General features: G+C 41.4%; 1 protein-coding gene across 2 annotated transcripts in view; it reads right to left on the bottom strand.

The window, feature by feature from the left end:
- Positions 1-949: 949 nt before the first annotated feature.
- Positions 950-14,022, bottom strand: part of LOC115372688 (PRELI domain-containing protein 1, mitochondrial-like) — a 69,731-nt gene continuing 56,658 nt past the window's right edge. The window contains exons 6-7 of one of the 2 annotated variants that reach the window (XM_030070888.1): positions 7,670-7,695; positions 950-2,373 (exon numbers count right to left, since the gene is read on the bottom strand). In XM_030070888.1, the coding sequence (XP_029926748.1) occupies positions 2,338-2,373; positions 7,670-7,695 (62 nt within the window). In that variant the 3' untranslated portion in view covers positions 950-2,337. The remainder of the gene's footprint in view (positions 2,374-7,669; positions 7,696-14,022) is intronic. The other variant, XM_030070809.1, reaches the window with a different exon arrangement.

Genomic DNA, 14,022 nt, shown 5'->3' with positions numbered 1-14,022 from the left:
AGTTCCTACGAAATTCCACATGAATAGCTTTAACAAATGATTTGTAGATTTGAGGTCAGCATCCCCCTTTTCCAATCCCCAGCCTCCCCGTCTTTTTTTTTTTTTTCTTCTTTATTTCCTGTCTTTCTGTCCATGCAGCGACACGAGTGAAGCTCTGGAGCGTGCGTGTTCTCGTTTTCCAGAGCTGGCATCAGACGACTCGATGGGGGAGTGTCACACTGGCGTAAAGTTTTCGGATGCATACCCACAAACGGCCTTGACAGCATACAGGCTGAGGAGAGGGAGAGCTGGTAGAGATGTGGGTGGGAGGGTGGCGGTGGTAGTGGGGCGGGGGGCGGGGGAGGGGGCTTGCTTGGCATAGTAGTTGGGCTAACATACTGTGTGTAGTAGGGAGAGTTCTGTGCCAGAGACCTGTGAATATGTTTCCTTTTAGCAGATGTGTAATATGCATTCAGAAGATGTTATATAAGTTCTTTGTGTGTGTGTGTGTGTGTGTGTGTGTGTGTGTGTGTGTGTGTGTGTGTGAGTGAGTGAGTGTGTGCGTGTACACTAGTACCTGGTGCTGGCTACATTTTAGCAAACACTTGAAGGTATTGTGTATTCTCTCAATGTAAGATAATTAAAATGTTTTATACATAAGGTGGTTTGTGGCCTCGTCTGTAAAATGTTTGCAAAAAGTGGTTTAAGGGCACATACGGAGTGGCACGGCGCTCCATGTGAAGGCACGTACAAATCACAACCTGACAACCCAGAACTGAACAAAGTAACAAGGTTAAACACGAGGCCATTCTCCCCTGTGTGGGAGTTTCAGTCGTTGGGTTTTGAAACAGTAAAACAATGACATCTGCAGCCTGGAATACCAGCCAGTTTTAAAAGCTGCCTATCCCGAGGCTGTATATTTTGCTACCATTGTAGCAGAAGAGAAAAAAAAATCACCAAAGAGACCTAGTCAATTGATACATTTATCAACTTTTATTTATGAATGAACTGACAAGTGCTTAACAATATTTAATTTTATATCACAATATATTTTAACTGTTATTCAAGTCTTCAACCAGAGAATCCAGTCAAGTCCATCTAAAAGGGAATGCAACCATTCAATTATCTTTACAAATAAATATTCACATAAGGGAGATAGCTTCTTGAAAATAGACATAAAATAATTTGAAATGATATAGTCTCACACCTCATAAAAATATGCTGTGCAGTCAAAGAGCAATCAGATCATAAAACAAACAGAGCATAAAGATTTGATACATTTGTTCATCTTTTCCTGGGTTTGTGTGTATTACTTCTTTGGCATATCTCGATTATCTTTAGGAGAGGCCTTGCTGGCAGTGACTAACAAGTAACAGTTCACAGTACAATTTCCATTAATGCTTTATGTCCATTTATACATTTGGATGTGTACTAACATCGGTAACCAGATACCTTTTGGTGATAGGTTTGAAATTGGCAAGATATTTGCAGGTATGAAGCCGGGGGAATGCAAAATAGCTTCATTCTTAAGTGCATCACTGTGGAGAAAGGGATCAATCAGATTAATAACTGGATAACCACCTCTTAAAGGCATGCAAATCTGCTCATTAAATTATAATCATCGCTAATGTTCGTTGAAGTAAAATAAGACGAGTCATAACTGCGTGACCAGCTGGCCTTGATAAAAGTTACTCTCACCCACATAACAAAAGACTTTGAGGAGCTGGTGAAGTCCAACACCAAAATATTTATGAAGAAGAAATTTCTCACTGCACAGGAAACAGGCATGCCTACCGATTATGAATCTGTAATGATTCAATTGCATACTATCTTTAACTTTTAAGAGACCAAGGCACCATGCCAAAAGTGTGCCCTTAACACTTGGCATAGTTATCTCTATACCATAAAAAAAAAATGATACCAGTAAATTTATGAAAGCTTAAATAAAGGCAGACGGTTGCATACAATGGTTCAGTACCTGAGATTTTATGAAAGCTCAGAGAGAGCAAGAGAGAAAGAGAGAGAGACAGAAAACAAGAAAGAGAGAGAGACAGAGAAAAAGAAATGAGAGAGGTACAACTAAGCTTATCCCTGGAGGAGCTGCGCTGAACCCACAGCAACTGGTTGGCAGGACAAAGAAATACAGAGGGAAAAAAAAAAAAAAAAAAACAGTGACAGGCACGATCCCACTGTTGCTCCAGTCCAATCAAGATAATCGAGAGACACTGTGTTGATTGTATGTCATCTTTACTGAGCTCCATGCAGTCCAATGTGTGCGTCCCTGTCAGACATATTGCTGGGGTTTCTGTGGGACAGCAGCGGCTGAAGCAAGGGTCTTGGCCTTCTCTGTAGCCACCTTCACTGTGTCCCTGAGCAGCCGCTGGGGTGCCTCTCCTGGCAGCCATGTGTTGAGAGGGAGAGAGAGAGAGGTTGAGAGAACAGAGAGAGAGAGAGAACAGCATTAAGTTATTACTGATGTCAGGATATGTTTGGTAGTTCACACCAATACCAGTAAAACTCCACAAGCCTCAATACCTGATTTCATACCCCCCCAAAAACAGAAATCCCATTCAGCACACACTCCCTTATTTAAAACCATAGCATAAACATTAACAACAGAAACTTTGTGTTTCAAGTATTTAAACATACAGGCTACGTTACAGTGAGAACACTGAGTTGCACATGCAACATTGGCCTGTGGCCTGCAAGTAGAAAACATACCAGTCCAACAAAATGCCAGTTTCAAATAAAGGTCAATTTATACTTTTGAGTCAAAATTCCACTGTAACCATGCCATAGGCTTCTTTTTCATGATTTTTTGGCTTTTCGAGCTACCAGTTAGAGACAGCAGAGACGGACCAGAAAGATAGGGGAGAGAAGGGGGATGACACACAGCAAATGGCTCGGTCTGGAATAGAACCTGGCCTGCCGTGGCTTGGACCCAACCCCGACACATGGCCATGCTCCATTGCTGTGGCTCCTGTGAAGCCCACAAAGGCTGTAACCATAGCTTAATGCACCTCTCCTGAAATGTAACTGTGTGTAGGGTGACCCAAGACTACAAGATCTAAGATTGGTCCGCTAACCCACTTCTTTATTTCTGCAAGTTGCTTTCAACTGTGAGTGGATAATCCAAACATAATTGTTTTTAATTTAATTCATTAGTGCAGAATTATTAAATCTTGATGCTGCTGTTAAGTGTTTCAGCTATCGGCTCTGTGCGCACAGACTCTCCAACACAGAACTGTAAACTGACCTATATGAAGAACTACATGAAAATTTCCTGCTCTAACAATACATACAATGGTTTGAATAAGTGCTCGCGTTTTGATTTACAGTCCTGTAAGCATGACTGCAACTTTAGGTGTTTCAGTATTTAAACACACAGGCTAAGGTTACAGGAAGAGCACTGAATTAAAGACAAAGGTATCAAGTTGCAGCGATAATACAGATGCTAAAAACACTAGTATAGATATTGTTTTTCAAAATTGTGGTGTCAACTTGGTACCTAAATATCGATTCTTGTGACATTCCTGAATCTGTCATTATTTTGTACTGAAGAATACTACAGCTCTTACTGTAAAACTCTCAGTGTTGGTCATTAACATGAAACATGACAAAGCTTAGGTGACTGAAGACCTTTTGTTTGTCTCTAGGTCAATATGTGAGCACACAACCATATCATGCAGCTATGAACTAAACCAGCACCATGTCCACTTGGAGTGTAACAACAACACACAGAGGTGTTCTACTATAATGTGAAAGAGACACAAAGCTCAGAACAGAGCGAACCAGGGATAAATAAATTATCTTATGGTGCTTTCGGACAGAGCAGTAGGTGTTTGCAACATGCTCTGTCTTGCAGGTGGGGCTGGACAATATAATCATACATCAATATTGTGATAAAGCAAAATTGCGTTGTCTCTTCCTGGTTTTAAATGCAATTTTTAAATGTTTCAGATGTTCTATTTTTTGTACAGTACAAATGACTGTAATCTGTGTGTAAATATCTTTTGAAAGCACCAATAATTCTGACAATACTGACAGAGGTCAAAGATATGTGAAATCTGATTATGTCCATATCACCTAGCTCTACAGAGGGCAGCTGCACGATAATGTAGGCAGAAACCTTTTCACCAGCGGTAGGTAGGCAATAATTAGCGAGAGAAGATTCATGAGTCAAATCGCCATAGTAATGAAAATGAACACCGCACAGAATACATAAATCAATTAATTTTTAATTTATATGTTCTGTTGATATGTTACAGGAACACACTGTGGAGTATCAACCAAGGGGAGCTAAAATAGTATCCTAGGAGAAAAAAGAAAACGCCACCAAATTGGGAATAGTGGTGGACAGAGTGTAGATACCCAACCAGGTCCCGTTAGGACTGGAGGGGTCTGGCCGGGTTCGGACAAATATTGAGGAATTATGTTCGAGGTCAGGTCAGGTTCGGTGATGTGAGCATTATTTCAGTGAAAAATGATGAAACGACTGGGCAACTTCCTGCGTAGTGCTGGAGTTTATGTGATGAAGGTGAAGGCAACATGTAGGCAATTTCAGGCACAAAATGTAGCCTAGCAATGGAAGACAAGAAAAATCTTGGGCTTAGGTTGGGTTCAGACACAAAAACAAGAATGCCAGTTGGGTTCAAGTCTGGCTTGGTTAGTATGCTCTCAGACACAGGTCGGGTTCGGACAAAAATATGCAGCGCGATCAGCACTCCAATGGTGCAGAATCACGACCACCAGTGTCAGCTACTCCAGAGCTGGAGACCGGTGCAGGAGATCTGGTGCTAGTGATCTGGAATCAAACCAAACCGCAGCTCCTTTCTCTCAGGGAAATGGAAATGGAAGGAGATGCAAGCTGGAAAGTCCAGAAATTCCCCCCATGAGGTTTGGCTTGGAGAAACTGGTGGATTCAGTGAGTTGAGTTAACTGCCTGTTTATTGTTTAAGGACAATAAACAGGCACAATTGCTGTAGAGGAAGGACCAAAGAACCGGCAGACGGAGGAGGCAGCCCCTGGATGGAAGGATTGTAATCTTTTGTTTTCCTGCTGTCTCCAATTAACTGTTACATTTGCTAATCAGAAACGAACTTGTGTGTATTTCTTGGGTTTAGTACATGCTACTCAGAGTGCCCGCATTCTCCACCACATGTGGCAACTCACAAAAACCCAAGAAATATACACAAGTCCCTTTCTGCTCAGCAAATGTAATGAAATTTCAATTAAAATATAGATAGCCAATCCAGTTTTAACATAACTTGTAGGAATGATGCATTTTGGTGCTGTGTTCAGGTATTTGAAAAAATACACTGATTTGACCTTGAAGGAGAACTATAACGAAAGGTCAAAATTTCAAACTTTTGACTCCAACACCATAGTCTGACCGACACAAAACTTGCTACACAAACAGCTGACACTAGTTATACTACACATTGTGTAGTTATACTACACAATGAAATTCATAAGAATTTCATTGTGTAGTATAACTACTGTTCTAATGTGCACATGACAATAAACTCTTGAACTGAACATTTGGCAATATTTGTTCAAATTCTGAGCACTGGTTATGATGTTTGAATTTCCAACACCCTCGCCTGCCAATCAAATGAATGCGCATTGCTCCTAAACTTGCAATGCCATCAGCTGCACTAGTGATCATGATTCATTTTGTTTCAAATTGGTAATATAAAACCAGCATCTGACACCACAAGCACAGCCCCCTTATCTGTATAATAAACCTAAAAGATCAAAAGAGCCCTTTCGGACTCCAGAGGCAGTTTCTTAAGTCTGATGTTGGCCAGGCTAACACAAATCTAGCTGTTCTTCAATTACACTGACTGTTGGACAACATGTTTTCTTTTGCTTTGTACAGGGATCTCAAGCTTTGTGCTATCCAAAGAAACAGACAAAGGTAGAAGTGAAAGAAATTTCACTTTTCATTATTCTTTCATGCTTTCTTCCTCATCAAGCTTCAGCTCTAAACTGTTTATCAAGGAAGCCATTTTTGTGAATGACATTCCATTTGCAGTGCACTAAATTCAACTTTCACAGCTTCACTTTCTGCACTTGTCAGTGTGAGTTACCTGTTCAGATCATCCACCCTGACAGATGTTTCATTTAAAAAATGTAGATTAAATCATATGTTTAATCACAAATACACCTTTTCTTCCACTGTGACAATGAGCCTTGACTATGTGAACACACTGATTAAGAGATGAGCTGGGTGCTGAGATGAACTATATGGAGATGTAGACAGTGCTCGGTGAGGAAGTCAGTCAGTGATTATGATGACACAGGCCGGCACTAACCATAATGAAGGACAAATGAAGTCTTGCAAGCAACTTTGATTCAACAGACAGCTATGAATTAGTAATGCAAAGGTTGATTTGTTATGAATGCACCAGCGTTTTGAATTAGTTAGCTAGGATACTTAGGACCATCTAGTCCTGAGCTGGATTTCAGTTTTGCCGTCCTGGCTGTTGACACATTTTCTTAAGCAGCGGTGCCAATTAGCTGACAAGTTATGCACAGCAGGAGGTCTGAGGAAGGGTGGTGCAGTAAATGTTGAATCAAGTGGACCTATGAGCTCATGAGAAATGTGGCTGACTCCACAGTCAAACTCTCTAGAGGGTAACTGAGAAAATGAAAAGCACAAGCTACAGTTCAGCATTTAGATCAGTTAACAACTGGGGCACACAGATCAGCAGACCCAGGTGGACACCATGCATTCACAACTACTGCTGGCTCAAGCTATCCAACAAATTAAGGCTGCTCTCCAACCATCTTCCTTGTCAAATCTTCACAATCCTCTCCACTGAAAGTAGAAATATTTTAAACACCAACATAAAACCGTCAAAAAATCAAATACATAATTAACTGCAGATAGTTCTTCAAGGCTCCTGAACTAAGAAGTGACCACTGTGCTCCACATCACTTACCATTGAGTACAGTGCCATGCAATGGCAAAATGCAGTAACTGACATCTTGGTCAAAATAAGAAAGCATGTCTTATATATATATTCAATTAATATGTAAATCTTAATGTTCAATACCAAAATTTAAAAACAGCAAACATGAGAGAATAGAAGACAAATTATGGCAGTGTCTTTTCCATGACTATCTAAAACTCAAAGTATTAAAATTACTATGAAATTATTGGTCAATTTAATTTTGAACAGGCAACATTCAAATTTTAAAGTGTTTGAAAAACAAATTAGCTAGGGTGTGCTACTGAAATGAAAATTTAAAGACTGATTAAAAACATCTTGCATGTATGGCTTTAGTGCCAATCACAACTAGTATCAAGCTACAATCTAACAAAAAATGAAAACAGCAATTGTCTTTATCTGGGCTAGTTTTAACTAGAATAACTATGGTTAACTATGATAACTATTTGTTTTATTTGTTCTAAGGGTTCAAATAGTCACGATTGGAGTTATCACTTCATAAATTTATGTACACCATCAAACGCTAGCATGTACTCTTTATACTATATGCTGTATACCTCTACATACTTCTCATTTCTACACCAGCACAGTATCTTTTTTTTTTTTTTTTTTTTTTTTTTTTTAAAATCACCTTTGCTATACAGGCTATACTACATGAGGCCTGCATGCCATCATATGACACCCTGGGCAAGGCCCGGGATGGCAGATGGATGCCCCATTGCTAGCATACTTACCACCACGCTTAGCCTGATGCCAAGTCCTGCAATTGCATCAAAAGAGCGGGAGTGGGAAAGAATCACAACAAAGGGAGAATGTCCTCTTAGACAACAGTGTGCTGCATCAGCATGACATACAGCTTGTCCCACCACACAGATCTCGCTGCCAGACAAGGATAGTGTGGCCAGTACAGTGCCTTTCACTGATAATAGCCCTCCCAGATCCAAACTCCACTTGTCTGTGGGTAAAAGACTGAGGGCTTTGTGCGATGAATTGTCAAGTCACTATATAGCTGAAGAAAAAAAAAAAAAATCACTAATGACCTCATGTGATTTTTCTGGGTTTGAGAGGGAAAGGCCTAAAAGGATGTGTTCACAACATGGGTACAACTATAAGTAAGTACGTGGAAGATTGTTGCTGTTTTTGTATTCTTGTTATTAGGTTAGTGATGGTTTTGTACTTTTTTGCTTCCGGGTTAGCGTTAGGATTAGATATGTAGAATTTTATTGGCTGTAATAGCCAACAAAGGCTTTTCTATTGATTATTGAGAAGGGTATGAATAATTTTGGACATGCCACTTTTTGTTCAAATGTAAATAAAAAAACTTAATGCCTGTGTCATTTCCAATTAATAAAAAAACTTGCTGGTTGAATAAAAGTAACTTGAAGTCAAAATATGCCAGGGGTATGAATAATTTTGCGCTTGACTGTGTGTATATCTCTCTATCTATATCTATCTCTCTATCTATATCTATCTATCTGTATTTCATTTTACATTTTTTTATGTTACTTGCTTTATGTGTTTTGGTTATGAAACACTGATTAAGCAAAATTTATCAGCACAAGCCTACATTTTGACATCTAAGCAGCCTGTCATTGTGGTTGTCATGGCTCTATATTCCTGTGCAGTCACATGGTACATCTATTCCTTAGCAAGGACATTTGTACCGCTCCTGATACTATACAGCCTGGTTCTATTTGAGCTAAATAGAAAATGTAGGTGTCAATTTCTAGGCAAGGCTATCTCTGACATGCCAGATTGATACACTCAAATATGCTTGAATCATTATTGCTGTATACTACACTGTGGAAGTGTTTGTGATATGGAAGACGGCAGAGCAATCATAGGGTGATTATGCACAGATAATATTTTTTCCATACCAGGATCATGTAAGGATAAATGCTGGTGTTAAGGGTTCTTCTACTTATTTTTACTGAATACTAAAATGCTTCCATAACTTCATACCAAATTTTCATAGCTGTACAGTACTCCTGTGGTATCATGTAAGCAACCCTTACAGATGCTAGGACACTAGTAAAGCTAGTTTGCTGCTTGATGCGCACAACAATGGCATTTTAGCCCAAGCACTTTTATCCCATTTTTACTGCAAGTTTACAATAAAGATTAATTTAGTATTGTAAATTAAAAATTAATGACTTTCCCAAATGTTAAATATCACAACTTTACCAGGATTTGCATGACTGCAAGAGCTCTGTGTGTTGGTTGGCTGAGGGATTCCATTTCACAGTGCTTACTTTGATTTCACTCACAATCTGTCATGAGGAGTGATCACCAGGTTTCGGTAACCATGTAGTGAAAGTCTGTCATGAGAGTTTTGTCTTTCAAGACCAAGCAGCAGTTAAAAATTAAAGCTGCAAGCAGCGTTGGTCGGCCCTCGCACCGGTGCCGGTCCGCCACGATGTTTGTGTCATCGAAGTGCAGACAATTTATCCATTTTTCCCATTTGTGAGGGTATTTTTCGGTGCTTTCAGTTGGAAAGAGTTTTGGGCTTTTATTTTGAAAGGCCCAGGATGTCCTAGTGTGTGAATGACATGAGTACTGCGCTAATACATGAGCAGCTGTGTCATAATCAGACCAAAATGCAGGCAGACAGAGAAATCCACATTCAATCCAATGGAGAAATCCATAAAAACCCACACCCGTTTGAAGTAACGCCGCTCGGACATCGTTTCAGTTACAGACGCAATTCGAAGTTTAAATGAGGCACAAGACTCGGCTCTATAAATCTTGTATTTACAAGATTTTGCTATCTTTTACCGTTTTTGAGTTATGGCAGTTTTAGTTTGACTGTTTTTTCTGCCCCCGCTGACGGTTTATAATGGGTGTGTATTGCGGAACTGTCAGTTGGCTAGAGTGAGTCACATGACCGGGCAGAGTGCAGAGGAGAGGACACCAGGGTCCAAAATGGTCGAAAAGTCTTCACAGCGGTCACAAAGTTGTTCCAATTTAAAAATTAATTTCATATTTTTGTAGGAATTTTCGTCCTCTTTCGTGTGGCATAATTTTCAAAGCCGTGCGACGTTTACTTTAGACGCCAGGGGCCTCATTAGCGCCAAGTGTGCGCCTCCTCACGCCAAACTCCATGGAAAAAACGACGCCCTCGAAGTCGGCGTTGCCGACTTCAAGGGCTTATAAGTCCCAAACGGTTCAAATGAATAATAGTTCCTTCAGAACTTTTGTTAAGCACGGTATCCTCTGTCATGTATTCGTGTTTCAAGCCGCCATGATTTACGGCCTCGGAGGAGATAAATTTTGTTCAACGCGCAATTTCGGGGCCTGACTTTTACTTTGAAAGGCAAATTGCGGACTTCCTGTTGATTTTAGGTCGGGGGGGCGAGCGCGTGAAATCTCGGCCTTGATGAGACCTACGTTTCGGCGCTGGTTTGGTCTTTCTATCACGTTCCTGTGGGCCGCAGCGGCCGCCTTCGTGTGCCTTTTTGTGCCTAGGTGGCGCTAGCGAGCCCATTTTTGCACTTCGGGGGTCCAAGTTGCCATTTTATCGAATTTTTCGCCGGACTGGAGGTGCGTGCCAAATTTGGTGAGTTTTTGAGCATGTTTAGGGGGTCAAATTAAGGCCTAAAGACACGTAATAATAATAAAAAATTAAAGCTGCAAGCAGCGTTGGTCGGCCCTCGCACCGGTGCCGGTCCGCCACGATCCGTGATGATGTTTGTGTCATTGAAGTGCAGACAATTCATCCATTTTTCCCGTTTGTAAAGGTATTTTTCGGTGCTTTCAGTTGGAAAGAGTTTTGGGCTTTTATTTTGAAAGGCCCAGGATGTCCTGGTGTGTGAGTGACATGAGTACTGCGCTAATACATGAGTACTGGCAGCTGTGTCATGATCAGACCAAAATGCAGGCAGACAGAGAAATCCACATTCAATCCAATGGAGAAATCGATAAAAACCCACACCCGTTTGAGGTAACGCCGCTCGGACATCGCTTCAGTTACAGACGTAATTCGAAGTTTAAACGAGACACAAGACTCGGCTCTATAAATCTCGTATTTACACTATTTTGCTATCTTGTACCGTTTTTGAATTATGGCAGTTTAAGTTTGACTGTTTTCTGTGCTCCCGCTGACGGTTTATAATGGGTGTGTATTGCGGAACTGTCCGTTGCCTAGAGTGAGTCACATGACCGGGCAGAGTGCAGAGGAGAGGACGCCAGGGTCCAAAATGGTCGAAAAGTCTTGACAGCGGCCACAAAGTTGTTCCAATTTAAAAATTAATTTCATATTTTTGTAGGAATTTTCGTCCTCTTTCGTGTGGCATAATTTTCGAAGCCGTGCGACGTTTACTTTAGACGCCAGGGGCCTCATTAGCGCCAAGTGTGCGCCTCTTCACGCCAAACTCCATGGAAAAAACGACGCCCTCGAAGTCGGCGTTGCCGACTTCGAGGGCTTATAAATCCCAAACGGTTCAAATTAATAATAATTCCTTCAGAACTTTTGTTAAGCACGGTATCCTCTGTCATGTATTAGCGTTTCGAGCCGCCATGATTTACCGCCTCGGAGGAGAAACATTTTGTTCAACGCGCAATTTCGGGGCCCGACTTTTACTTTGAAAGGCAAATTGCGGACTTCCTGTTGGTTTTAGGTCGGGGGGGCGAGCGCGTGAAATCTCGGCCTTGATGAGACCTACGTTTCGGCGCTGGTTTGGTCTTTCTATCACGTTTCTGTGGGCCGCAGCGGCCGCCTTCGTGTGCCTTTTTGTGCCTAGGTGGCGCTAGCGAGCCCATTTTTGCACTTTGTGGGTCCGAGTTGCCATTTTCTCGAATTTTTCACCAGACCTGAGGTGCGTGCCAAATTTGGTGAGTTTTTGAGCATGTTTAGGGGGTCAAATTAAGGCCGAATGACGCGTAATAATAATAATTAAAGCTGCAAGCAGCGTTGGTCGGCCCTCGCACTGGTGCCGGTCCGCCACGATGTCACTGAAGTGCAGACAATTCATCCATTTTTCCCTTTTGTAAGGGTATTTTTCGGTGCTTTCAGTTGGAAAGAGTTTTGGGCTTTTATTTTGAAAGGCCCAGGATGTCCTAGTGTGTGAGTGTCATGAGTACTGCGCTAATACATGAGTACTGGCAGCTGTGTCATGATCAGCCCAAAATACAGGCAGACAGAGAAATCCACATTCAATCCAATGGAGAAATCGATAAAAACCCACACCTGTTTGAGGTAACGCCGCTCGGCCATCGTTTCAGTTACAGACGTAATTCGAAGTTTAAACGAGGCACAAGACTCGGCTCTATAATTCTTGTATTTACACTATTTTGCTATCTTGTACCATTTTTGAATTATGGCAGTTTAAGTTTGACTGTGTTTTCTGCTCCCGCTGACGGTTTATAATGGGTGTGTATTGCGGAACTGTCCGTTGCCTAGAGTGAGTCACATGACCGGGCAGAGTGCAGAGGAGAGGACACCAGGGTCCAAAATGTTGGAAAAGTCTTGACAGCGGCCACAAACTTGTTCCAATTTAAAAATTAATTTCATATTTTTGTAGGAATTTTCGTCCTCTTTCGTGTGGCATAATTTTCGAAGCCGTGCGACGTTTACTTTAGACGCCAGGGGCCTCATTAGTGCCAAGTGTGCGCCTCTTCACGCCAAACTCCATGGAAAAAACGACGCCCTCGAAGTCGGCGTTGCCGACTTCGAGGGCTTATAAATCCCAAACGGTTCAAATTAATAATAATTCCTTCAGAACTTATGTTAAGCACGGTATCCTCTGTCATCTATTAGCTTTTTGAGCCGCCACGATTTACGGCCTCGGAGGAGATACATTTTGTTCAACGCGCAATTTCGGGGCCCGACTTTTACTTTGAAAGGCAAATTGCGGACTTCCTGTTGGTTTTAGGTTGGGTGGGCGAGCGCGTGAAATCTCGGCCTTGATGAGACCTACGTTTCGGCGCTGGTTTGGTCTTTCTATCACGTTCCTGTGGGCCGCAGTGGCCGCCTTCGTGTGCCTTTTTGTGCCTAGGTGGCGCTAGCGAGCCCATTTTTGCACTTTGCGGGTCCGAGTTGCCATTTTATCGAATTTTTCGCCAGGCCGGAGGTGCGTGCCAAATTTGGTGAGTTTTCGAGCACGTTTAGGGGGTCAAATTAAGGCCGAATGACGCGTAATAATAATAATAAAAAGAACCGGAAAAAACATTACAAAAACAATAGGCCCTCTCTCCGATGGAGGGCGAGGGCCTAATTAAAGCTGCAAGCAGCGTTGGTCGGCCCTCGCACCGGTGCCGGTCCGCCACGATGTTTGTGTCATTGAAGTGCAGACAATTTATCCATTTTTCCCATTTGTAAGGGTATTTTTCGGTGCTTTCAGTTGGAAAGAGTTTTGGGCTTTTATTTTGAAAGGCCCAGGATGTCCTAGAGTGACGTGAGTACTGCGCTAATACATGAGTACTGGCAGCTGTGTCATGATCAGACCAAAATGCAGGCAGACAGAGAAATCCCCATGCAATTCAATGGAGAAATCAAGCAAATCCACCCCTGTTTGAGGTGTCACCGTTTGGACATAGTTTGAGTTACAGACTTTATTCAAGGTTTAAACGAGTCACAAGACTTGGATCTATAAATCTTGTATTTACATGATTTTGCTATCTTTTACCATTTTTGAGCTATGACAGTTTAAGTTTGAGTATTGTTTCTGCTCCCTCTGAGAGCTTATAATGGGTATGTATAAGGGAATGCAAGCAGCTAGAGTGAATCACATGACCAGGCAGAGTGCAGAACAGAGCACACCAGTGTCAAAAAGGGTAAAAAAGTCTGCACAGCGGCCACAAACTTGTTCAAATCTACACCAAAATATCATATTTTTGTAGAAATTTTTGTCCTCTTTCCATCGGCGTAGGTTTGAAAGCTGTCAGGATTTTACTTTAGACAGCAGGGGCCTAATTAGTGCCAAGTGTCTGCCTCTTCACACCAGAGTCCATGGTAAAAAAAGAGGTAGAGGAAGTATCCACAGACAGGCATAATGTAATATATAATAATAATAATAATAATAATAGAGTATAATAACTATAATATAATATCATATAATATATATTATTAACAATATTATTATCAATTATT

This window comes from Myripristis murdjan, chromosome 1 (genome assembly GCF_902150065.1).
Source record: "Myripristis murdjan chromosome 1, fMyrMur1.1, whole genome shotgun sequence".
Lineage (NCBI taxonomy): Eukaryota > Metazoa > Chordata > Actinopteri > Holocentriformes > Holocentridae > Myripristis > Myripristis murdjan.
This window is presented reverse-complemented; position numbering and strand designations above follow the sequence as displayed.